General features: G+C 46.7%; 2 protein-coding genes across 2 annotated transcripts; one reads left to right on the plus strand and one right to left on the minus strand.

The window, feature by feature from the left end:
- Nucleotides 1–2,076: 2,076 nt before the first annotated feature.
- LOC138800078 (zinc finger protein 432-like) lies at nt 2,077–3,294 on the plus strand. The gene has a single exon (XM_069981885.1). The coding sequence runs from the start codon at nt 2,077–2,079 to the stop codon at nt 3,292–3,294; it is 1,218 nt and encodes a 405-aa protein (XP_069837986.1).
- Nucleotides 3,295–14,824: 11,530 nt separating this feature from the next.
- On the minus strand, nt 14,825–25,822 carry LOC138799622 (oocyte zinc finger protein XlCOF6-like). Its single transcript, XM_069981062.1, has 5 exons — nt 25,311–25,822; nt 21,798–21,946; nt 20,448–20,603; nt 19,843–19,924; nt 14,825–18,488 (listed from the first exon to the last, which is right to left on the minus strand). Exons 2-5 carry the CDS (start codon nt 21,873–21,875, stop codon nt 16,321–16,323), a joined length of 2,484 nt encoding a protein of 827 aa, XP_069837163.1. The 5' UTR covers nt 21,876–21,946; nt 25,311–25,822; the 3' UTR covers nt 14,825–16,320.
- Between the last annotated feature and the right edge of the window lie 1,495 nt (nt 25,823–27,317).

Below are 27,317 nucleotides of genomic sequence, written 5' to 3' on the forward strand. Positions count from 1 at the left end.
TGTCAACTGTCCCGTCCTAATAGGGTGATACAAGCCCCAGTCGTAGTTATCTGGGTGAAGCTAAGTTTCCGAGGGTGTCCCAGTGACCTGCACAGCGAGATAGGATACGTAGACCTTTCTTGGTAGCTATGTCCTATCTAGGCTAGTTCCTTTGGTTCTTAGGATACTGCCCTGCACTTTTTAGACTGGTTCCCGCCATGGGTTATACATCAACTGGTCCCTAACAGCAGCAGCAAAAGTACAGAATGAGGCTATGTTCACACGTAGTATGAGACCAGCCGTTCCGTGTACCGGCCGGTTGATTTTAAGCGCATCAGAACTCCCCACTGCACACTAAGGAGCGTGTGGCCGGAGCCACTCGCTCCATAGTGTACACTGACAGGGTTTTCTTCAGCTGCTATTCAATGAATTGAGGGCGCAGAAAACTGACAGGTCAGTTTTTTACGGCGCTGCTAGAGATCCCGGCCGGAGTGTATACCCTGTGTATACATTCCAGCCGTGATTTCCTTGGCCTGCAGCACAACGTAAGTTCAGTACCAATCACAGCCGTTGCAACAATGGCCGCGATTAGTACGGAACTTACGTTTTGTGAACATGGCCTAAAATTGCATACCAGGGTGGCCTCCAACAGCACATGATGACACAGACATAAGTTGTGGGCATCTCCCTGCCCCATCCCCTCTACCTGCTGCTGGACTGTTCCATTGGGGCTTCACACAAGTTTTTACCTGTCCTTGGGGTCCTACAGGATGATTGTTCCAAGGTAATCAGTGTGTCTGTATGGAGTAGGGAGAGTCCGACCTCACTCTAGATTCGCCACGTGCTCCAGCTCAGCAATCTCACTCATGGTGAGGAGGTAGTTGTCTTTCCAGGGGAGGAAGAATAGGCGGACATTTTACTATTCCCGAGGCCTGCCGGCCCCCAGTGTGACGATCTCCCCTCTGTGACGCGGCCCTGTTGATTCTAATGGAGCCTGCCCCCAGTGCTCCGGGGTGGGATGGTGCTCGGGAATAGACCTGCACTGTGCACAGAACCGGGTGGCGGTTCAAAAAGACACCGCCACCGGCATCTCCAGTCGGTTAATGTAAACAACCCTAAAATGATATACCTAGTGGTACATTTGCTTTAAAGCCCTTTTACACAGGCTGATAATTGCTAACAAGTGTTCTGTTTCTCTTTGGATAAAACCTTTACTTTGACTAAAACTATGACTTTTTACAGACCATGCCCACTTTGCCCACTGGTTTCCGAATATGAGCAATGAGAAAAGTTGAAAATGTGTTTGAATTCATCTTTCGTTTTTTAACCATTTATACTAAAAACTGATATAAACTCCTTAGTAAATGTGGGTTAGTGTGTCTCGATTCTTGCAGTTCTTTTTATATCTAGGTACAGTCCTGGCCTTTCTCTTCAATATGTTCACTTCAGAATCACAGAACTTACCCTGTGAGGCCATGGCCATGACTGTACAAGGGTGTGCAGTACAGATTCCCAGTAAAAAGCAGAGGAAACATGAGGAAGGAAGGTTCAAGGAACATAATGATGTAATTGCCCAAACAAGAGGCTGGAATGCAGCTGCATGATATATCAAGTATAGTCTTGAATGACTAAACATTTAGAAAACTACACACTTACTACTCAATTTTAGAACACTATACAGGTAATATACCTAATACCTTTAATGTCTCCAAACACTTATCTTCTTAGATCGATGTGTGCATACTATACATTGAAAACCATAGACCTCTTTTTAATAATCCCAAACATGTCCTTTTAATACCTTTAGAAGTTCAACTCCCGATTGTATAAACTACTGTGACTATCCCTGGCCTTGGGTAACATACCTTACCTTACCTTACAGAAGTCTCAATTTCTCACAACTCACCTGAAATAACATCTCGTACCTCACCGCTGCTTGAAGATAAAGTTACTAGTTGTGTGAAGAGTATACAGAAGAGCAGGACAGTCCAAGGAACTAAAGACCCAAAAAGAAAAAGCACAATAAAAGGCACTAAGCAATCAAATCCAGACGTGGCCTCTTGCACCCTAAAAAGGTATAAGCCTTCTGATATTAGAATGTATCTGAAACGCTCCACTTCTCAGCCATCAAAGACAACCCTCACACCAACTAAGGGGAGCCATCAAGATCTAGAGTCTGCCCAAAAACTAGGCAAATGTTCGATATGTGCTGAACATCTCAGCCAAGAATCAGAAGTAAGGAACCAGGACAGGACCATCTGTGGAAAGTGCCCCAAGGAGAGCTCTAACAAACATGACAAGAACATGAAGGTGTTTTCATGTAACCTTTGTGAGAAAATCTTTTCACATAAGTCAACTCTTGCTAGGCATGAGAAATCGCACACAGGAGACAGACCATTCACCTGCTCTCAGTGTGGAAAAAGCTTTAAGCGAAATCATCATCTGACCCGTCATGAGAAAATCCATGTATTGGATAAACCGGCTCGGTGTACTTTTGTGGGTTCAGTCAAGAGGAAAGATGTGGCCCATCATAATCACACAGTTGACCAGGGTCGTCATACATGCATAGAATGTGGAGCAACTTTCCCTCATATGTTCCAATTGGTCAGTCATCAAGATGTCCACAAAACCCCGAAACTATACCCTTGTGTGGAATGTGGGAAGACTTTCAGTGTCAGGGGCAATCGCGATGCGCACATGAGGACCCATACTGGGGAAAGGCCATTTGCTTGCAAGGAGTGTGGAAAACAGTTTAGATATAAGTCCCATCTGGTGGCACATGAAAGAAGCCACACGGGAGAGAACGTGCTGGTTTGCAGCGATTGCGGAAAATGGTTCTACAACAAAAGTAGCTTTGAGACTCATCTGAGAGTGCACACGGGGCTGAAGCCGTTTTCCTGCTCTGAATGTGGAAAGTCTTACAGGAGACGTTACCATCTTGTTTGCCACCAAAGGGCTCACACAGGGGAGAAGCCATATGGCTGCACAGAGTGTGGTAAAACTTATAGGCAAAAGAAAGAGTTGACCAGGCATCAGATTGTTCACACTGGAGAGAAGCCATATTGTTGTGCAGAATGTGGACGAAGATTTATCACCCATACGGAACTTGTTGTCCACAAAAAGATTCACACTGGTGATAGACCATACAATTGTTCTGAATGTGGCCGAGGTTTCATCAAACAGTCACATCTTGTAGCTCATCAAAGGAGTCACACAGGGGAGAAACCCTTCCGTTGTTCAGGTTGTGAGAAGTGTTTTGCCACTAGCTCTCAGCTTTGTCACCATGTAAGACACTGGCACAGAGGCCAAAACTGACCATAAGGGTACAAACCCACTTGACGTATTTGCTGCGTGAATCAGTCTTAAAAATAAGCAGGCAAAACGCAGGTTGGCTTTATACAATTGTTCTGCGTTAAAATATGCAATTGCGTATTTTTGAAGCGTGAAGCTACATGCGTTTTTTGCACAGGTTGTTAACAACTGATGCTTTGCTAACAACAAGCTTCACGCTTCAAAAATACGCAATTGCGTATTTTAACGCAGAATAATTGTATAAAGCCAACCTGCGTTTTGCCTGCTTATTTTTAAGACTGATTCACGCAGCAAATACGTCAAGTGGGTTTGTACCCTAAAGTAATTTTTTTGGTCTTATTTTAGTGTGGAAATCATAATATCTTGCCTGTCATTAACCAACACTTGTTTTGTAGAGAAACACACATTTTATATATAAATAAAATTTATTTTTTTTACATATGATTATTATGTCCTCAGTGCAATTAGGATTTATACCACACAACAAATCAGATGATACACACTGGAGAGAAGCCATATCATTTTGCAAAATGTGGACGAAGATTTATCACAAATTAAATGGCCGGGCTGCACGAATGAACCTAATATCGTTCGTGCAGCCCTGGAAACTGAAGGCACAGATATGTATATATCTGTGCAGTCTGTTTCCGAATAACAAGCAGTGTAAACTTACCATCCAAGCTGCTTGTGATCCGGCACCCAGCTCTCCCGGCCAGCTCCAGACGTTCTTGCTGTTTATTTAGGCCCTGCCTCTTTCAGCCATCAATCATTCTGGAGGAGGTGGGGCCTGATTAAACAACAGTGGCCAGAGCTAGATGAGAGAGTCAGGTGCTGTATCACAAGCAATGTGGATGGTAAGTATACACTGCTGCTTGTGACCTGGACACTGACAGCACACATTTATACATATCTGTGCTGTCAATTTCACTATATTGTCATTGGCCACACATAATCCTGTTTACACCGGAAGATGTGCGGCCAATCATGATAAATTTTGAAGTTTGGTCAAAAGACACGATTATCCAGCAATTGGGGGTTTTCCTAGTCCTTGGCTGATTACTGTCACTTTTACATGGGCTGACTATCGGCCACAGGACTTTTTTTTTATTTTAGCAAATAATCGGCCTATTTAAAGGGCCCTTTAGATAGCTGTTAGGTCAAGGAGACACATGGTACCTTTCCGATATCCACAGACTGCAAAGGGCCCCCATAACCCATTAGTTTCTCCACCTTTCAGCCTTAAAGGCGCACACATATGTATGCCTGGGTCCGGGTTTCTCAGGAGGGCCCTATAGCACAGATGCCAGGGCCCACTAAAGGACTGTACTGCAGTCTGTGCAGGCACCAGTGTGGGACTGGGGTACCTGTGGCCATCCAATAGAACTGATCATGGGGGGCACCCAAATAAAGAACCCGTCAGAAGCGATATGCTGACCTTCTTGGACTGATGTATTTGTGACCACAGCTGCCTGAATAACAATAACTACAACTCTCAGAATGCCTTACACTTATGAAGCTCTCAGAGAATGCTGGGAGTTTGTTTTGGAGAGGACAACCACTTGAGTTGTCTGCCCATTTGTACTTCAAATACCAGCACATCCTGAGGGCTGCAGACTGCAGTAAATGGTGGGAGTTGTAGTGTTTGTAGCTTAGCTGTTGTACTTGGAGGGTCCTAGGTGCATTGTACACTGGATGCTGTGTGGAGGATGAGAATATATAGCTCAGAGTGTGGAAGTGACCTCAGAACAGCAATAATAGGGGATAGAACAAATGGCCCCTAATCACTGCTGAGGCACAGGAGGGATACATGTACTGTATGTGGCTGCACAGATGGGATACATGTATCCCACCTGTGCAGCCACATACAGTACATGTATCCCACCTGTGCAGCCACATACAGTACATCCATCCCACCTGTGCAGCCACATACAGTACATGTATCCCACCTGTGCAGCCACATACAGTACATGTACTGTATGTGGCTGCACAGGTGGGATGGATGTACTGTATGTGGCTGATTAGGGGGGGAGATGAAAGAGAAAAACAACCATGCTGCAGGGGGGAGGGGATCACAGATATTGGCTAAAAGGCATAAACTTACAATAAAACTTACAGCACCAGAGAGGGGGTGGGGGCTCTGTGCTTTCTCTTACACATTCCATCCTCTATCTTACAACTTCCAGCAGCCTGACAGACACAATGACAATAATCTTTTACTGTCAGAACTGCTGCTGTTGCTCCTCTTCACAGTCCTGTCCCTGGCAGCCATAACCCTGCAGGATCCCTCCAGCCCCTGTCATCACATGCTCTCACTCCTCTCCTCCTCTTCAGACTGCATAGAAACTCCATAAACAATCTAACCTTTATATTTAACGCGCCAGGAATAAAGACTGACACAGAAATTTCTTTGCTGGGTGGTGGCCGGCCACAGCTTTTATTAACCGTTATAACCGTTTAACATCAACCCGGCACGAGTGTGCCAACTCATCATCGGGGTAGCCTCGGTGTGCCGCCGGCGGACTCCTGCCGTACACGTCCGACCACTAATCCCCAAACCTGCTAGGCAGGTATTCTCCGCCAGCTGTGACTTGAAACCGATACAAGTAGAAGTAAAAAGACGCTCCAATATCACCGCCAACGTTAGGGAGGGAGGGTGGGCAACTGCTCCTGTGCTGCTGGCTCACTGAAAAGGCGGGATCTCGGCTGCCTTTTATCAGGTACGTGCTCTGCGTACCCCCCCCCTTGCTCCCTGATAGGCTATTAAGCCCGGGAACGAGATCCATTGGTCCCCACTTACATTACCCGAGAGGAGGGGGAGGGAACACTACACCTCTCAGCATATTAATCCCTTCCTGGCTACTCTAATCCCTGTAAGATTCTCCATATCTTATGGAGGATGCTCTCCTGCAGTCAGTGAGCACCCTCCATAAACAGTCGGGCGCTATCCAGACTTCATAGAAACTCCATAACCAATCTAACCTTTATATTTAACGCGCCAGGAATAAAGACTGACACAAGTATCTCTTTGCTGGGTGGTGGCCGGCCACAGCTTTTATTAACCGTTATAACCATTTAACATCAACCCGGCACGAGCGTGCCAACTCACCATCGGGGTAGCCTCGGTGTGCTGCCGGCGGACTCCCGCCGTACACTAATCCCAAAACCTGCTAAGCAGGTATTCTCCGCCACGAAGCAGCCCTTTTTTACCTAAACAGGGCTCCCACCACCACCCAACAGGAACAGGGCTTACTCGATCCCGTCCTGGAGACCAGACAGGAATATATCGGTCCCGATATCAGTTAAGTGCACTCCATCACCCGAGATAAGCCCCCTACTCTCACCCTCTAATTGGTGATGTCGCACAACTATGCCGCATCTGGATCTCACAAACCGGGACATTCGAGCATTTATGGTTTGCCGCGCCCTTTCAACCGCGGCCGGATCTATGGCATATAGCCAAGTAACGCAGGGGACAATTTCTGACCACACAATGACGAGCTAAGAAAATAACGGACCAAAGAGCTCAATGTCCGCCCGCATAAGCGTCATGAGCTCCCCTTTCTTAGCATGGCACAAGTCATTGCCCCCGCGTGGATAACTAGTATCACCGGACCCGTGACCGTAGGGGCAAATGACATAACTTCCGGAAGGATCTGCTGCCAGCGAAGCCCCCTGATTCCTCTCCACGAGACTCCGACATGCCTGAAGCCCAGATTCCTTCCTCCTGGCCGAACCTCGGCCCGCTGACAGGCTTGTAAGATGTAGGAGTGCCCCAATATGAACACCGAAGGCGGCACGATTTCTACAAGGCAAACAACAGTTAGTAATTCAAAACAAAAGTTCAGGTTGCACGTACCGCGCATAACAATTAGAGCTCCAGCGGCCAATCCTCTTAACCGCCTCTTCCGGGAGACCCGCCCTAGCAGCTTCCGTAGCCGCCCCGATCCTAAACGAATCGGTACCATAACAATTAGGGGAAACTCCAAGAGACGTAAGCAATTTTTAAAAAACTGAGGTAAACTGATATATGGTAAGAGGGGAACCATCCTCGTGTATCAAGAACCGACTGCCTTGAGTCCTTAACTTTAAATAGTCCGTGACTAAACGGACTGGGCAAACCGAACCGTCGACGGACCATAAGTGGAGCAACGTACTCCGCCCCAATTGATCCGTCTTGGACTTACTGATCCTAATACAAACCGCCCTATCCCCTATGACTATGTCAGAGAACAGTGGTCCTCCTGACCTATGCTTGGAGGGGGATAGCAATTCCCCAATACGTAAAGCCCCAAAAAAGGCTAACCCAAAGGCAGCTGGAAATAGCGCACTCTCGTAAGGAGATTGGCAAGCGGCCGGACACAAGGCTACCAACTGCGCAAGCAACGAATACGAAACTGGTCTACGTTGATCCGACCTGCTCACCTCCTTCTTCCATCTCTTCAAGGCCTGTCTAATCAAAAAGGATCGCGTGACATCCCCCCAACCCAACAATTTAAAGTAGAAAGAAACCCCCGACAACCTTCGCTGCGCAACAGAACCAGATATGCCAGTCATTCGCAAACGCAAAAGAAACGGTAACCTCCAGCCTAGCGCTCTCACTTCCAGCAGCATCACGGGATACCACCAAGCAACACCACTCCTCCCACGCCTTACCATGTTGCCTCCATGTACCCGGCGTGACAGAGGATGACACTAGCGACATTAACTGATGTCCACCAGGTCCCACAGATATTCCAGGCACTCCTTGCCCACCTCGCTGGCTCCCGGTAATAAGGTCTGGAACTCCTGCCAACGAAAACGAGATAATGAATCCGCTACCTTGTTGTCCAGCCCTGGCACATGACTGGAGCTGAAGTAGATATTAAATTCAAGGCATCGGAGAAACAAGTGTCTCAACAAGTTAATAACGGGCGGAGATGAGGAGGAAAGGTTATTAATGCACATGACAACGCTCATGTTATCGCTCCAAAAACATATCTGACGATTGGCGAGCTGCGGCCCCCAAATATCGACCGCAACTATTATAGGAAAAAAGCTCCAACAAAGTGAGGTTATTACACAGACCCTGGGACTTCCAGGTGTCTGGCCAGGCCGCAGCGCACCAATCGTTACCCAGGATAGCGCCAAAACCTATTGCCCCAGCTGCGTCTGTAAACAAAGACTTCTCCGTAGTGGTGGTCCTATTACTCTGAAAACAAGTGCGCCCATTGTAGGAAACCAAAAATTGCCTCCAGACTCGCAAGTCGGCCTTAAGGACGCGTGTAATCCTAATCCTGTGATTAGGATGTTTAATCCCTTTGGTAGATAGGAATAGCCGTCTGAAAAAAATTCGTCCCATGGGCATGATTTGACATGCAAAGACCAAAAAGCCCAGCAATGATTGCATTTGTCTCAGAGTAACCTTGTGCACTGCCAGGAAACCATCAATTAAATTCAACAAATTATCCAATTTACCCTGAGGAAGACCATGTCCTGAGAATCTATTTCAATAACAAGAAAGGTGAGGCATGTGGAGGGGCCCTCCGTCTTCTCCCCTGACAAAGGGACGCCAAAACGCTGCATATAGAATTGAAAAGTAGTTAACAGGTAATCACACAACTGGCTCCCACCGGGGCCCACAAACAAAAAGTTGTCTAAATAGTGCAGAACTGCATTTGAACCTGTCTCAAACCGCACCACCCACTCCAGAAAGGAGCTGAAAGCCTCAAAGTAGCGGCACGATATGGAAAAGCCCATAGGCAGGCACATATCATAGTAATAGTTGCCCTCTAGTTGAAAACCAAGCAAATGGTGGCATTCGGGGTGAACGGGAAGTAAATCCACATCTGATTTTGCCATGAGGGCACCTCTACCAGCTCTCCTGACCAGGACTACTGCCCGGTCAAATGACACATAAGAGACTGACGCATCATCCTCAGCAATCCCGTCGTTTACCGACAAACCTTTAGGATGCGAGAGATGATGAATGAGTCTGAACTTGCCCGCTTCCTTTTTTGTGACAACCCCAAGTGGCGACACCCTCAGGTTATGGAAAGGAGAAGTGAGAAAAGGCCCAGCTATCCGGCCCATGGAAACTTCCTTGGCGATCTTGTCCCGCATAATCTGAGGGTGCTCCTGTGCCAACTTATCAGAGTCTTGTGGAGAACTGGAAAACAAGAAGGGGATGAAAAAAACATCAGTAAAACCATTAAGTATCAATTCCGCATCCTCCCTATTGGGGTACCTGTCTAACCAAGGGCGCATCACGAGAACGTTCACTGGCGTCCTTGGTTTCGGTTGCGAGGGCTTTTCCTTGCTGTTTTCTCATGGGTCAAGGACACCGCACGACGGTGTGGGCACAATCGCATGAGGAACATTCGTGTTTATATTTGCATAAACCCGCGAACCTGCAGTGACCCCCGTTGAAGAGCCAGCAAGCCCCGGGTCTCCACACGGCCACTGATGCCGCAGTCGAGGGGGCTCCAGGAGCAGTGGACGCGCCCTGAAAGGGATTTGGTCTTGATGTCATCATCAATCTGAGCCAGACATCCGTGACACCCCAGCCAATATCTGGCTGAAGGGCCAGGCGCCTCCGGAAGTCCTCGTCATACTGCCACCAGGCGGATCCACCGTGCGATTTATAGGCATTCTATATACAATCCAAATAAACAAACAATTCTGAACATCGTTCTGGGTGTTTTTGACCCATAACGCAGCCTAGGACTAGGAAGGTTTACGATCAGGGAACCTTGTACTATCATTACCAAAGGGGCGTCTTTCTTTATCGACAGTATGCTGATCCACCGATACTAAGGACCAGATATCTACATACTGGTTATTCCAAATCTGTTCTTTCTTGGCTGGATCAAGGTGGGTGCCTTATGGGCTAATTCCACAGAAAAAAGAATCCTTATTTAATCCCGCCAACGGAAAAGATGATTTGGCATTCAAATGTGAAGTGTTCTAGACCAGTGATTTTCAACCTTTTTTGAGCCGCGGCACACTTTTTATACTTAAAAAATCCCGGGCACACCACCAACCAAAATGGCACAAAATGACACTAAAACAGTACATATTATACATATAGTTAATAATATAGATTCTAAATGTATTTATACTCACTCAATGTGAAACCTGGGCCTGTTTTCTTCTCCCCCCTGTGCTTCTCTCCACCATACTTCTCCCCCCTGCTTTTCTCCTGTGCTTCTCTCCCCCATGCTTCTCTCCTGTGCTTCTCTCCACCATACTTCTCCCCCCTGCTTCTCTCCTGTGCTTCTCTCCACCATACTTCTCTCCTGTGCTTCTCTCCTGTTCTTCTCTCCACCATACTTCTTCCCCCTGCTTCTCTCCTGTGCTTCTCTCCCCCATGCTTCTCTCCACCATACTTCTCCCCCCTGCTTCTCTCCTGTGCTTCTCTCCACCATACTTCTCCCCCATGCTTCTCTCCTGTGCTTCTCTCCCCCCTGCTCCTCTCCACCAAACTTCTCTCCCCCCTGCTTCTCTCCGCTGTTTCTCTCCCCCCCTTCCTCCTCACCTCCTCCGAGATGGTTGCCGCTGCTGTCCGCCTCACCTACTGGCCGCCCATAGGGCCCGGACGTGCTCCTCCAATCAGCGGAGACCGGGAGCGTGGTGCGCTGCATCACAGCCCGCCACAGCGCACCACGCAAACGCCCACATTATAATCCGCCACTGATCGCTGAACATTGCCGGGGAACAAAACACAGGGGCACCATAGTTTGGGGAACTTTCCCCGCGGCACACCAGACCATGTGTCGCAGCACACTGGTTGAAAATCACTGTTCTAGACTGAAGAAGCTGGAGCAGACAACCTACGCAGAATAGACTGCAATGCTGACAGAACCTCTGGATCCTTGATCCCTCCCGAACCCCAGGCCCCTGTAAAATTGAACTCACCGCTCCCTGAAGCATTCGGCAAGATCTGTTCAGCAGAATGTGGGACCGCCTGGAAAGCGGGATCAGGCACCGCGGGCTGAACTGGAACCGAGACGGGCACGGATACTGCAGACAACCTGGAGGATGTAGAAATGGCCCTGCGTCCACGGTGATGCCGCAGGGTCCGGCAGAAACTTCCGAGCCACTGGATGAACCGTCAGACGAAGACTGGGATCGCCACCGGGAAGATCTGGAACGCCTAGAGCTCCCAGACACCCTGGATCGACGTCTGGAGCAGCGATGCTAATGACCAGAAGACCTGCGGCGACTGTGGCGCCACGAGTCCTGGGATGCTGATGAGGAATGCGATCTGGTGCGGCTACTATATTTGGCTATATGAAAGATACCAGCTATCTAACATTGTCAGCAGTTTTGAACCTAAATTGCAGATGACAGATAAATGTCCATGTTATTATAGGGGGAAAAAATCTTTTTACATGTTCTAGAGAAAAGTTTTTATCAGTTGGGAGCTTGGTGTTCAGACTCCTGCAGATCACTAGAACCATTGGGAAAAAGCACACAGCTGAGCGATTCTCTCCCGTCTCACTGCAGAAGACGGTGCCATAGACTTGTAGGGTAAATTCACACGGACGGATCTGCAACGAATTTAACGCGAATTCGCAGCTAAATCCGCTTCGGATACCGCCCCTGTGACTTCCAACGTGAATACATACTCACAGCGAGATTGTCCTCCCGCTGCCAGTATGTAAGTCCTGGCCCCATTAACCGCTGTATGTGCTTTAACCCCCTGCCGACCGCAGCCCTGGCCGCTGCCGAGAGCATACATTACCTGCTCTGGCGACGAGCTGCATGTCAGGCTTCTGGCTCCGGTCCCGCTCAGCCAATCAGTGCTGCTGTGCAGTGATTGGCTAAGCGGGACCGGAGGCGGGAGCCTCATATGCAGCTGTGTCACCAGAGCAGGTGATGTATGCTCTATGTATTACCTAGGCTGAATCTCGGAATTACAGGCAGTACTCGGGCTGTCTCCTCCTTCCCCACAGACCAGGAAGGCATCGGGAATCAAATGCAGAAGGTTCGACAAGGTCCAGGTTCTATAGATTCTAAGATTTTCTGATGTTCGATCATCTCTAGTCACCACCAGTGAGATCCGAGCGGCGCAAGGGGACCCGACCAAAGCCATGCTGCGGGACACTGGCATCTTTGGTGAGTATATGTACAAGCCTGCAGCGGGGTGAAGAATAAAAAAGAACAAAAAAACTAAAACCTGGGCTGCTACTTTAAGTGTCCGGCACTTAGTGCCAGCTACTAGCGGCGCTCCCCTACTCTATATTGCACCTTATCAGCACCATGATGCAACTGTATATCATGGTTAGCAAAGGGATCAAATCCCCACACTTTCCAATACATTATATGGTATGTAGTACGATGGTAGTGGATGGAAGTGATCACCAATCGGCATTGGCCAAGGAAATAAACAACCAACAAAACACAGTAATCACTGAACTCAAGGAGATCAGTGAAAAAATTTCAATGAAGTCCTCAATCAAGAGTCTCTACTGATGCCTGCAAGGAAATAAACAAAACATAACATGATGCCTGAAGAAAACAATGGAACTTTCCTAGAAAGATTATATGTAACGAACAAGGGCAGATGGCAGTCATTACCTCAACGCTTAATGCCCATATGAATATAAGAACTTTGGAAGCTGGTTAGGTGATGAGGAAGACATTTTCCCGGAAGATAGTTCATCTTGCAGCTGAACAAAAAGTATTACATCTTTTCATCATAGATGGTGATTCTTTATGGTAAGAGTCGTAGTCTATGGAATTCTCACCACACAATGTTGAAAAAGGTTTCTAGAAACAGAATAAATCCCTGGATCAGCTTCCTGGTGTCAGTAAGGAATTTTCCGGCCTCCTACATTTTTGCCTTCCTCTGGATCAACACAGTAGAGTTATAGGTCTTTCCTTTTTCTCAATACCTTATTACCTTAGTAACAAAAATGTTATGAATGTAATGTAATGTTAAAAAAAAAATCCAGTCTATGACAGGACTCCACCCTGCAAAGCTGATCTTAAAGGGAATGTACCATCAGGCCTGGGCTGAAGCACTGGAGGCGGGCCAACCCACTCCCAGTGGGAGGAAACCCCCACCCCTCGATGACACGGCTCCATTAGAATTAATAGAGCTGCATCATAGAGGGGCGGGGGTTTCCTCCCTCTGGGGGTGGGTCGGCCCGCAACCAGTGCTTTAGCTCAGGCCTGATGGTACATTCCCTTTTAAGTCCATGCCTCAAAGAATTCAGGCTGTCCTAAAAGTCAGATGTAGATCATAGTATTAAAGGGGTTAGCCAAGATTACAAAAAAATCACAGCTACTTTTTTATAAAACGCATCACAACTTCAGTTTGTGTGTGGTATTGCAGCTCAGTTCCTTTAAAGACATGGTGGTGCTATAATCCTGGGCCCCAAGTGTTTATTATGAATGATGCAGTGACTCCTCCATATGTGCAGCCACTGTATTCATTGTCTATGGAGCTGCTAAAGGTAGCACTCTGCTGTCTCCAGCACACAATGAATTTAATGGTGGTGCATATGCACGAGTCACCAGTCCATTCATAACAATGAGTCAAGGCCTTAATCTGGAGACTGCGGGGTCCCAGTGGCCAGACACAATTATCCAAGATCTTGTGGATAAGGGATAAGTTATATTAACATGGAATACCCCTTTAAAGGGATCCTGGGACCTACACTGTGTAATCTACTGTGTAATCACCATTATGTTACAGAGCAGGAAGAGCTGAGCAGATTGATATAGATATCTTTGTGGGAAAAGATTCAGTATAACTTGTAACCTGTTGATTGAAATCCTTGATCGTGCTTGTCAAGGAGTGCAGTGGGCGGTGTCACTCAATGGACTGGACATGGAAACATCAGAGCTTTCAATCAATAAATTACATGTTATACTGAATCTTTTCTCATAAAGATACATATCAATCTGCTCAGCTCCTTCTGCTCTATTACAGTTTAGCCAGTAGCAATAGAATCAATGGAGCTGCATCATAGAGGGGCAGGGATTTCCTCCCACTGGGGCCGGCCCAGCCCGCCTCCAGTGTTTCACCTACAGCCAGCGCCCAGGAATAGAACTACGCCATACGCAGAAGCTGGTCTACGATTCAAAACAAAGGACCACAACACCAGCTTCTCCGCGTCGGTGCCGCTCTATCCATGTGCAAAGATTAAAGCGGGTGTACTGATGGTATATTTGCTTTAAGTATCTGTACTCCAGATATTACACTTGGACCTTTGTGGTTCTACTGAAATTAATTTCCAGCACCTTAGAGAGCTATGGTTCTGCAAGCACCATTCAGAAGAAATGTGGATTTCAGTGTCTGAAATTTGGACAGTCAAAACGAAGGTGCATTTGTCTCTGCATGACTTCTGGTGCTGAATAAGTTCAGAACTCTCTCTCTCTCATATTCTTTATATTTGTGACAGGTCTATAGAGAGATTTTAGAATGATTTCCCCTTTAAGCTCCATGGTCTTATTTTCACCGTAAAGGATAATTTACATGCACTGTAGCCTCTTATTTAACTTGTTTTTAATCATGTATCATAGCAACAAATCAGGACAAACTCCATAGAAAAAACAGGGTTTATTTTCTATAACTTTCTTACAGGTCACTCACCAGCACATACATTCATCTGGAGAAGATTCTTGATCCAAAGCCATCTCTAATGGTATATTTCTGTACAACATAAAGAATTCTACAAACAACCATCTATTCAATAAGATCTGCTTCTACAGCTTGTGCCACCAGGGAGGTTCTACTTATGATGTCTATGTATGCCATTCGGCAGTGGCAATAACCCTAAAGTACTCCACTCAATGAGTGATGGTGCTTTAAGTTCATGCCAGCTACAGACATAGTGAGGGTTGTTCTGATGGATGCAGTTTAGGACTTGAATGGTTCCTTACATACAACTCAATGAATATTGGGTAGAATTGATCCCATGATTTGACCATCCATGTTTGCTTCATTAGAACCACAGGGACATTTGGAATGTTTGGGTATTTCACCTATCAAACGGAAACCAACGTGTAGTTGTATTGCGCATCTCTTTGTCCTTCCAGGTGATGGGACCCTTAAACTAATGCAAACATAATATTTTCACGCCACCCCGATGACATGCTTAACTTCATTGTGAAACCCCATACTTGAGTATTCACGCTTCTATACCCATCAGCTAAGTGTGCACTGCGTGAAATTTCACCATATATATAAACTTCTCTTGCATAGGTTGCTATAGCTTTCCTCTTACTGTAGAGCGTGAACAAAGGTGTTAGGCAAAGTACTTGCAGACCCAATTACCAATCCCATAAAGCTGCCACTGTGACTAAGGCCCAATATATTAGTTTTACAATTGGTATACAGTACCTTATTGTTCTCCTCAGTTGGTCCCAGATCACTAAAGCCGTGATACTAAGATTCTGGAAATCGACATATCTTACCCTTCACTCCCGCCCTGAAGCATTGTGGAAATTGCACATATTCATAGAGTGGAGGAGATAACTGCTTTGATACCAGAAGAACTAATAGATGGTAGGACTGGATTTCTCTTCCATATGGATACTTTCCAAACCCTCCCAGGACAGGCACATAGTTTTGCTCTTTTCCCTCTGAAGTAATTCTTCCTTTTCTGTGCTGCTACTACAGCTGGTCATCCAACTATAGGGTAATGGCGTTTGCACCAACCCCCATGATTGCTCTCCTGTCCATGCAGCCAATCGTGAAACCCACCTTATTCAGTTTTTGAGGTCTAACCCAGCTCCTTTTCCATTATTACAGTAACACTTAAGTCAATGGGATCATAACCAAACTGAAACCCCTCTGGATTGCTTGTCGCATCAGCTTAAAGGCAGTCTTTTTCCTTTTTTTTTTTTTTTTTTAACATTGACAATATAAAATTACAAACAAACAGAAGAAGGTGGAATCAAATCTATAGTTTAAAGGGCCATGCACATTCCAGAAACATTTATGAAATAATATAAAAGCACTAAATAAATAATACATTTCTTGGACTCGGTAACGGATCCAGGGAAGTGTTTTTTTAGTCATATCACAAGGATAATAGCTTATGGGTTTTCGTGCAGTCGTCGATGTCTGACCAAATGGGAATCTCGCGTGAACCGTTTTCCACAGTCCGGACACTCAAAAGGCTTTTCTCCTGTGTGTGTGGTCTGATGCCTCATGAAGAGCGAAAAGAAAGTGAAACTTTTCCCACATTCGGCACAGATGAAAGACTTCTCTTTTGAATGGGTTTTCTGATGTTTTTGCAGAGCTGCGTCTGAAGTGAAGGTCTTCCCGCAACATGGACATTCCAAGTCCGTTTTCCCAGTATGAAGCTTCATATGTTGACTCAAGAGGGCAGAATACTGGAAGCCTTCTCCACATCTGGGACAAGTGTGTTTAGTGTGTGTCCTCTGATGTCTGGCAAGATGAGACTTTTTGGTGTAACTTTTCCCACACTGCGCACAGATGTATGGCCTTTTTTTCTTGTGCATCTTTGCATGTCGTTCTAGAAATTCTTGATTCTCGAAGCACTTTCCACATTCTAGACAGGAAAATGGTTTATTGCCCTTGTGGATTTTGCGATGCCTAACGACGTGCGCTTTCCTACGGAAATACTTCCCACAATCAGGGCACATGTATGGTTTCTCCCCTGTGTGTGTTCTGTAGTGGTCAACCAGCTGAGAACGACTAGGAAATTCTTTACCACATTCAGAACAAATGCAGTCATTTGCTCCCTCGTGACTCTTCAGGTGGTGGTTAAGAAGACTCTGACTTGCAAAACTCTTTCCGCATTCAGGACAAGAAACTGCAGCAATGTGGCTACCCCAGTGCAACTCTAGAAGGGCTTCAAAACGAAAGGATTTGCCGCACTCAGTGCAAGAAAATGGCTTCTCCCCTGCATGGACTACTTTGTGTTCCTCAAGTTGTGAGGTATCATGAAAGCATTCCCCACATTCGGAGCATGAAAACCTCTCAATCTTATCATAGGTTGTAAAGGGATTTTGGGGTTGAGGTTGTTTGGTAGGACTGTATGTCTCCACTTGGTTGGTTTTATGTATTTTCCGATGTTGGTTCAAGACATCCTGCCGATGGAAAGACTTGCCACATTCTGGACAAGGGTAAATCTCCTTATCTCCGTGAATACGCTGGTGGCGGAGCATGTGAGATTTCCTCCGAAACCCTTTCCCACAGTCGGAACACACAAAAGGCTTTTCACCAGTGTGAATCCTCTGATGTATATCGAACTCTGTCTTACAAGAATACTGTTTCCCACATTCACAACATATCAGCGGCTTCTTCTGATGGGATTTAGTGTGGTGAAGAAGAAGACTGTTATACTTAAAACACTTTCCACATTCTGAGCACGAGTAGGGTTTGTCCGGATTGTCTGTTTTCTGGTGTAAGTTGCTGGAATGAGCTGAATAGTATTCATATGTAATCTCCTCCATATATGGTTCCTGGTATAACTGGGTAGCTGGTATATCTTCAGTACTCATCTGCATCTCCTCATCTTCATAGTACTGCTCCTTTATAAAAGTAGAGCCATAATCTATTTGGGAATTATCAGAGCCGGTATTGATGTCCGTGTCCCTGAAACTCTCTTCAGCACCCTGGGCTAGTATGAAGTGCCTTTGTGACTGTTCTACTGATACAGATATGCCAGTCTCTATGAGAGATTCCTCCTCGTCCAAGTCTGGCTCTTGCTTAATCTGCATGGTAGTATAGGGTGTTGGTGCTTGCTCTATAATACCTTCGGGATATAAAGAGACGTTGCTCCTAGGTCGAATCTGTGAATGCTCAATTTGTATTGGCAGTTCAATTACTCTGGAATCATCATCTTCCCACTGAACAGGTTCCTCCTTAATTTTAATAACTCTGTATTCAGTCGCTGGGGGTTTAGGATCAGCAGATCCAGTCATTAAATTCTCCTCCGTACTGCCACGTACCACTGTTTGTATCAAAGGTTTACAAATGTTACTAGCAATGAATGCCGGGTCGCTGGATGATGGGCCCCCTCTCTTGCAAACAGATAAATATTCTGTTTGGTCAATGGGAACATGTATGTAAATTTCAGGGAGAAGTCCATCCTCACTAGAGCTGGTTGCCTCCGTCTGTGTTGCGCTATCTTGGCACAAGGTCATAGAGAATTCGTGAGGGTCATCGACATTGTCTTTTTTAAGACGCAGGGGACCAGAGGTGGGTTGAGTTTCAGAGATTACAGCAGATGACTCTATTGGGGGGAAAAAGTGTGTTTAATGAAGCATCAGAAAATTAGACTAAATATAGGAAAGCATATACTTTAACTATAACTATCAGCAGGTTCCTACATTCCAGCGCCGCTCTTCTTATTTCTCTTTGTTTTGCCGTTTTCCTGTAGTTTGATCTGAAGATACTATGCAAAATTCTCTGGTGCACTGGGGGCATGCCCCAGCACAGTGCTCAGTGTCACGCCCGCCCATCATCCCTTATGTCCAGGGGCGGATTAACTTTACCATAGGCCCCGGGCTGTTCACCAGGCCTGGGCCCCCCCACCCCACTCTAACTATGGCGGCACTAGCCTGGCGTTCATAGTACAGTATAGATAATGTCATGATGTCCTGATTTGTGCAAAATTGCCATTAAAAACAGTGATTTTTTGCAAATCATGGCGGAAGTGTAGCCAGGAGACAGGACACCACTGAAAGTATAAGTCTTTTTGGGTGGTCATGGGCCCCCCAGGAGCTCAGGGCCCCGCCCGGAACGCCCCTATTATAATCCACTACTGCTTATGTCCCCTCCTATTATGCATAAGTAGTCATGTCTATCTCCGATGCAGGAGTAGGAAGGTTCATAGGAGGTGACGTAGAAAATCACAGGTGGGTGGTACAGTGCAGGCAGGATACTAAGGATTGCCCTCCAGTGCATCAGACTAATTTCCATATTTAATGGAGAACTCCGGGCAAAATCGATTTTTTTATATTTTATTACATAAGCAAAGTTAGACACATTCCTAATATACACTAATTATGGGAAACGCACATAAAGTGCTATTTACCTCAATTTAGTAGATCAGGCACGCTTTAATTTCTCAGAAAAAAAAACTGACATCACGAAACGGTCGATACACCTGAAGGGTCCAGCAGAGGGCGCAGTATATGTATATATATATTTTTTTAAGTTGAAGCCTGCCTGATCTACTAAATTGAGGGAAATAGCACCATAACTAGTGTACATTAGGAATTTGTCTAACTTTGCTTATGTCATAAAAAAAGATTCTGCCTGGAGTTCTCCTTTAATTCGGATCACTCAATAGGAAAACAAGAGAAATAGGAAGACCGGTGCTGGAATGTGCAGCTCCACCAGTACAGGTACCTATCAGTGGGTTCGAATGTATGACCCTGCTGAGTTTCCTTTGAAACTATAATTTAAAATATTGGTGTTTTCCACTATAGAGTATCTACGTTATGTGTCACTCGCTTATTGTATCTCTATTTACTACAATGTGGATAAGACACGATGGAGGGCCTACACAAATAACCATTAGATTTGGATATGTGTTATATTATTACTCCAAAGTCAAATGCATGCCAGCAAAAACCTCTTACTCTCAGAGACAGACTCATCACCCGCTTCATCTTTCTTCTGTGCTTCTTTACAATCCACATCATCACTGAAGACACCGTTTGACTGTAAGTATAACATGGCAGAGAGTCAAATAACCAGATCAAATCAATCTTCTGTAGACAACTATAGTACAAAGACAACCAAACCCCTCAAAATTCTTAAAGGTTTTATCGGATAAGAAAAGTCTATGAGGGAGATTTATCAAACTGGTGTAAAGTAGAATTGTCTTAGTTGCCCCTAGCAACCAATCAGATTCCACCTTCCATTTTCCAAAGAATCTGTGAGGAATGAAAGGTGTAATCTGATTGGTTGCTAGGAGCAACTAAGACTATTCTACTTTACACCAGTTAGATAAAGTTCCCTACTTTACTTTACACTGATATACATCAACTACTACAAATACTATTTTTTGTTGTAACTCAAAAAAAAACCAGGTAGAGATAACTAAATCTAGTCACACATAGGCTATGTTTGAAGCTTATGGTCATGCAGCGATATATGTATCAATAACTTTTTGATGGTACTGCATGTATACACAAGGGGGAGAACATTTATGTAATGTGGATAAGGCCTCAGCAATGCTCACCTCTCCAGTCAGAAGCTGCAGGACCTTCTTAGTAAGATCGGCCACCATATTGTTTTTCTTATTCCTCTCTAAGGGTTCATCATAATCCAAATCAGGGCTCTGGGCACTTCTTTTGTACACCACATTGTCACCAGACTTCTTCACAATGATATAATCCTATATGAAGAAACATTTTAAGAACGGTGAAAAAGTCTAAAAAAAATCCCATAGAAACAATGGAGCAGAGAATTTAAGGTAAGGTACGAATACCATTAAGATGTGCTTGTTTAAGGTGGAATAGATGTGTGTGTGTGTATATATATATATATATATATATATATATATATATATATATATATATATATATATATATTAATTATCAATGATGTCCGGTGAAAATTTTTATTAAAGTATTGTACTGCCTCCCAAAAGTTATACAAATCACCAATATACACTTATTACGGGAAATGTACATAAAGTGCTTTTTCCCTGCACTTACTGCTGCATCAAGGCTTCACTTCCTGAATAACATGGTGATATCACGACCCGACTCCCAGAGCTGTGCGGGTTGTGGCTGCTGGAGAGGATGATGGCAGGGGGACACTGAGGGACACAGGGCACTGGAGGGACACTGAGCATCCCCCTGCCATCATCCTCTCCAGCAGCCACAGCCCGCACAGCTCTGGGAGTCGGGTCGTGACATCACCATGTTATCCAGGAAGTGACATCACCATTTTATCCAGGAAGTGAAGTCTTGATGCAGTAGTAATTGCAGGGAAAAAAGCACTTTATGTACATTTCCCGTAATAAGTGTATATTGGTGATTTGTATAACTTTTGGGGGGGGCAATACAATACTTTTCGCCGGACTTCTCCTTTAAGACTACAAATAAGGGACATTATCGAGCAATAATGAGCAGTTTAAAGTGAATGAAACCATCAGTACATTCGCTTTAAGTTTTGCAAATGGGTAGAACAGCGTCCTTTTTTTGAACCGCAGCACAACGCCGTTCTATATACGGGCATCGGCTGGGGGTGAAGCACTGGAGGTGGGCCGGCCTGTCCCCAGTGGGAGGAAACCCCCGCTCTATCCATATGCAAAACTTAAAGAGAATGTACTCATGGTACATTCGCTTTAAGCTGAGAATCAAAAATAAAGAACCTGATAAGTGGAGAAAAATCATTTTCTTCAATTACATACATTACAAAGTTTCTTATAGTTGTTTGTACTATTCATTTATAAATTAATGCAGTTTGTTGCAAGGTTTGTGACCATTTTGCTAAGACCGGAAGAAGTAATGTCATTATAAGGGCCAAAGCGCTAGGTGCATTTCACAATATTTATCTTGGCCGAAATCCCCAAAGCCCTCACCTCTTCGATAAGCAAGTAGACGATCTCCAGGACAAGGCTCAGGATCCTCTCCATCATATGATTCTTTTCCATCTCCATCGTCCATAAATTACATTGGTCTTGGGAGTATGGCCTTACTCCTGAGTCTCTAGGATTTGCCGACAATCAGCCTGGTAAACAAAAACAGCAGGAGATGAGAACTGATCTCTGCAAACTCCTCTCTGACAGAAGCTCAAGTGTGCACATGATCTGCCTTCCTATCTTTACCATGTACAGCCCAAGGTTTTCTCATTCTCCGGGAGTCTCTCCCACACTACATACAGTATATATTGCTAATACAAGGTGGAGTATTTACGCAAAGCAAACAAAATTACCATTTTTGCTTACTAATAAGTGATGGAAAATCACTGCCCGACCCCATTGTTCTGATAGAGATAAGCCACAGCCAGAGCTCGGGCTTATGAGCAGTATGGGTGTATGGAGAGAATGATCTGCAGAGGAGGACACATAAGCAGTATTAGTATAGAGAGAAGAATCTGCAGGGGAGGAGGACGCACACATAGGCAGTATGAGTGTAGAGAGAGAAGGATCTGCCGGGGAGGAGGCACATAGGCAGTATGAGTGTAGAGAGAGAAGGATCTGCAGGGGAGGAGGCACATAGGCAGTATGAGTGTAAAGAGAGAAGGATCTGCAGGGGAGGAGGCACATAGGCAGTATGAGTGTAGAGAGAGAAGGATCTGCAGGGGAGGAGGCACATAGGCAGTATGAGTGTAAAGAGAGAAGGATCTGCAGGGGAGGAGGATTCCCACATATAGGCAGTATGAGTGTGTATATGGTTTGCACACAGGAGAGATGACACACAGGCTGTGGAGGAGAAGACCACACAGGAATGAAGCTGCGCTATATTATGACAGAGGCAGCAGCATGGTGGAGTCATAGAACTCCTCTTCTCCACTGTATGAGTATTAGGTTAGGGGGATATTGTAAAATACACATTAGGAGGTGTTAGTGAATTAAAAAATGGAATTACAATATTGAAATCACAGCAAAGACATGGTGTGTGGACATATGTGCACAGGCAACCCCTGGCTGTAAGGTGATGGGTCAGCATCTCTTATGTGACCGCTGCAGCCGTCATGTCAGCACTGAATCACAGGGACAGGTAGGGGAGCAGGGAAGCCTTGGCACACAAGTGGATGGATAAGGTTTTACTCATTTTGTTGACTGCTGTATAAAAAACTGTCTATAAAATGTTATGAGGTCGGACCACCCTCCAAAACTGACCTCCACAAATACTTTACTCTGTAGCCTGTGTGTTTCTGCCAAAGGTGATAGACATCAATATTGTCAGAAACAACATTCTGGACTAGACAGGTGCACCCAGCCGGTCACTGTATGAAGGTCAGGAAGCAGATCTGTTTGTCTCTGAGGATGATGGCATGGACCCCATTCCTGTTGGAAAGATGGCGATTCTAGTGGAGCAGTGGCACAGCAACAGTTTCTGGTGGAAATGTGTCACTGACCCCCAATCTGTTGCAGAAGTGGCATTGACTCCCATTTAGAGGTGGCACTGACCCCCGTTCCTGTTGTAGAGGTGGCACTGACCCCCGTTCCTGTTGTAGAGGTGGCACTGATCCCCATTCCTGTTGTAGAGGTGGCACTAATCCTGTTGTAGAGGCACCAGTGACCCCCATTACTGTGGTAGAGGTGGCGCTGACCCCCGTTCCTGTGGTAGAGGTGGCGCTGACCCCCGTTCCTGTGGTAGAGGTGGCGCTGACCCCTGTTTCAGTGGTAGAGGTGGTGCTGACCCCCGTTCCTGTGGTAGAGGTGGCGCTGACCCCCATTCCTGTGGTAGAGGTGGCGCTGACCCCCATTCCTGTGGTAGCGGTAGCACTGATCCTGTTGTAGAGGCACCAGTGACCCCCATTCCTGTGGTAGAGGTGGCACTGACCCCCGTTACTGTGGTAGCGGTGGCACTGACCCCCGTTACTGTGGTAGAGGTGGCGCTGACCCCCGTTCCTGTGGTAGCGGTGGCGCTAACCCCCGTTCCTGTGGTAGAGGTGGCGCTGACCCCCGTTTCAGTGGTAGAGGTGGCGCTGACCCCCGTTCCTGTGGTAGAGGTGGCGCTGACCCCCGTTCCTGTGGTAGAGGTGGCGCTGACCCCCGTTACTGTGGTAGAGGTGGCGCTGACCCCCGTTACTGTGGTAGAGGTGGCGCTGACCCCCGTTACTGTGGTAGAGGTGGCGCTGACCCCCGTTCCTGTGGTAGAGGTGGCGCTGACCCCCGTTCCTGTGGTAGAGGTGGCGCTGACCCCCGTTCCTGTGGTAGAGGTGGCGCTGACCCCCGTTCCTGTGGTAGAGGTGGCGCTGACCCCCGTTCCTGTGGTAGAGGTGGCGCTGACCCCCGTTCCTGTGGTAGAGGTGGCGCTGACCCCCGTTCCTGTGGTAGAGGTGGCGCTGACCCCCGTTCCTGTGGTAGAGGTGGCGCTGACCCCCGTTCCTGTGGTAGAGGTGGCGCTGACCCCCGTTCCTGTGGTAGAGGTGGCGCTGACCCCCGTTCCTGTGGTAGAGGTGGCGCTGACCCCCGTTCCTGTGGTAGAGGTGGCGCTGACCCCCGTTCCTGTGGTAGAGGTGGCGCTGACCCCCGTTCCTGTGGTAGAGGTGGCGCTGACCCCCGTTCCTGTGGTAGAGGTGGCGCTGACCCCCGTTCCTGTGGTAGAGGTGGCGCTGACCCCCGTTCCTGTGGTAGAGGTGGCGCTGACCCCCGTTCCTGTGGTAGCGGTGGCGCTGACCCCCGTTCCTGTGGTAGCGGTGGCGCTGACCCCCGTTCCTGTGGTAGCGGTGGCGCTGACCCCCGTTCCTGTGGTAGCGGTGGCGCTGACCCCCGTTCCTGTGGTAGCGGTAGCACTGATCCTGTTGTAGAGGCACCAGTGACCCCCATTCCTGTGGTAGAGGTGGCACTGACCCCCGTTCCTGTGGTAGAGGTGGCGCTGACCCCCATTCCTGTGGTAGAGGTGGCGCTGACCCCCATTCCTGTGGTAGAGGTGGCACTGATCCTGTTGTAGAGGCACCAGTGACCCCCGTTCCTGTGGTAGAGGTGGCGCTGACCCCCGTTCCTGTGGTAGAGGTGGCGCTGACCCCCGTTCCTGTGGTAGCGGTGGCGCTGACCCCCGTTCCTGTGGTAGCGGTGGCGCTGACCCCCGTTCCTGTGGTAGCGGTGGCGCTGACCCCCGTTCCTGTGGTAGCGGTGGCGCTGACCCCCGTTCCTGTGGTAGCGGTGGCGCTGACCCCCGTTCCTGTGGTAGAGGTGGCGCTGACCCCCGTTCCTGTGGTAGCGGTGGCGCTGACCCCCATTCCTGTGGTAGCGGTGGTGCTGACCCTGCTGTAGATGCACCAGTGACCCCCATTCCTGGTGGACAGGCTGCAGTGCCAGTAATGTTACATACATAGACCGCCCAGATCGCTGTCACCCAAGAAATCAGACATTACAGAATAACCATAATGGAAATGCCCTTTACATGTGAATATCACTTACTGTCCAGATTGCACTCTGCTGCAGCAGGTCAGCACACTGGAGGGGCCCTGGTCATGTGACTACACTGACGTCATAACACCCACAGGGGAGAATTTAAAAAAAAAATACAAAAAGAAAAACCTGTCCAGCACTTAAAGGGTTAAAGGAGTTAGGTTCTTCATTGATGCCATAATAATGTGTAGCCTGCTTCCGCGTCCATCGTCAGCTGCTCAGTGAGGTTCTGCGGCGGCTGGGTCTACATCAGAATGCGGCGTCCACATCACAGAAGACAGCAGCATCTCGTCCGTGGAACACAATGACAGCACAGGCGCAGCGCCCTCCAGCGGCCAGCCCGCACGGCTCTACACCCCCATACCGGCACTCCTCCGTCCCCCTCCGGCCTGCGTTACCGACCACCCGCCGCACAATCCCTAGTCCTCTTCACTCCGGACAAAGGCCCGACGCTGGCTCCGGTACCCGCGGTGCATCATGGGAAACGTAGTTCCAATCGATTAACTGCCGGTGATGTCAGATCCTTGTTACTATAGTAACTAGACGCCACCTTGTGAACAGGGCACGCGCAGTTAGGAGCAGTAGGCATGCGCAGAAGGACGCCGGCTGCAGACACAATAGACTTACCTAGGTGCTGGGGGAGCAGAGTACATTATAATGAACTGAGGGTGTAGTGCAGGGGGCACAGCATATAATAAAGGGGTGCATTGTGTATTGCTGGGATGAGGAGGAGACATTGGTTTTGTGACCTCATTATCATATGGTCATCCAGGTCATGTCAGTAAGGGGGTGGGGTTGTGACTACTGGTGTGATACCATTTACTTTTCTGATGCTTTCCTTGAAACTCTATAGAGGCAGATCTGTAGTTGCCATTAGGCACTCATGGTCCTAGGGCAGCACTTCAGTAGGCTATTAAAAAAAATTATATATATATATATATATATATATATATATATATATACTTACTTTTGACCACCTTTCCTGCTGTGTATAAGAAGAATGACCAGTCCCAGCTGTTTTATATTTGCTGATCACTAGACTAATGGTGCATTTACACGAAACGATAATTGGCCTGATCGTACAATTAACGATGTCGGAGTAACGATTTTTTTTCCATAACGATCAGCGTTTATACGGTACGATATATCGTACGGAAAATTCGTTTTGCGATCGCTTAAGCCTATCTCATACATTGGTTAAATCGGCGAACGACTGTTCACACGGAACGATCTGCGAATTTTTTACGAACGACGATTTGATAACATGTTGAAAGATCAAAATTAACGATTTTTCGCTCATCGCTTGCTGTGTTTACACGGAACGATTATCGCTCAAATGCGATCGTTATTGCGAAAATTCGAACAATAATTGTTCTGTGTAAACGCAGCATAAGGGTGCCTTTACACAGAGAGATTTATCTGACCGACTTTTGAAGCCAAAGCCAGGAACAGACTATGAACAAAGACTGAGATTTCACCTCTTTTCAAATCCATTCCTGGCTTTGGCTTCAATAATCTGGCATGTAAAGGCACCCTAATGAGCTGATTAGCCAGTTCTCTGCACTGGTAACTGTGACACCTCGATGACAAAGGGATGGAGATTGTCTCACTAGATCAGGCATGGGGATCCCTCAGCTTTACAGTTGTTGCAAAGCTACAATTCCCATCATACCTGGATAGCCAAAGCTTTATGGGAGTTTTGCAACAGCTGGAGGGCCAAAGCCCATGCCTGCTCTAGCTAGGCCTGACTACACATTTGTGCCTGCCAGAGGTCCTTGTAGAATGTAGGTTGTTTATCTTACTCCCACCAGAAAGGTTAAATAAGCTGCAAACATGAGTATCTTTGCACACCCTGTATAATCTGACCTATTTCGGGACTTTCATTCTGGGGATTAAATTGGTTGTCCAGCGAAAATCCTTTTCTTTTAAATCAACTGGTGTCAGAAAGTTATATAGAATTGTATTTTACTTCTATTAAAAAAAATCTCAAGTCTTCCCATACTTATTAGCTGCTGC

Source organism: Dendropsophus ebraccatus, chromosome 8, assembly GCF_027789765.1.
Source record: "Dendropsophus ebraccatus isolate aDenEbr1 chromosome 8, aDenEbr1.pat, whole genome shotgun sequence".
Taxonomy (NCBI): Eukaryota; Metazoa; Chordata; class Amphibia; order Anura; family Hylidae; genus Dendropsophus; species Dendropsophus ebraccatus.

Excerpts from the sequence above, each read along its gene's own strand:
- LOC138799622 (XM_069981062.1), bottom strand. The coding sequence starts at position 21,875 with ATGGAGATGGAAAAGAATCATATGATGGAGAGGATCCTGAGCCTTGTC. Across the intron at positions 20,604-21,797 it reads TCTACTTGCTTATCGAAGAG|GATTATATCATTGTGAAGAA; the intron begins GTGAGGGCTTTG and ends TTCTTCATATAG. Across the intron at positions 19,925-20,447 it reads TGCAGCTTCTGACTGGAGAG|TCAAACGGTGTCTTCAGTGA; the intron begins GTGAGCATTGCT and ends TTATACTTACAG.
- LOC138800078 (XM_069981885.1), top strand. The coding sequence starts at position 2,077 with ATGTATCTGAAACGCTCCACTTCTCAGCCATCAAAGACAACCCTCACA.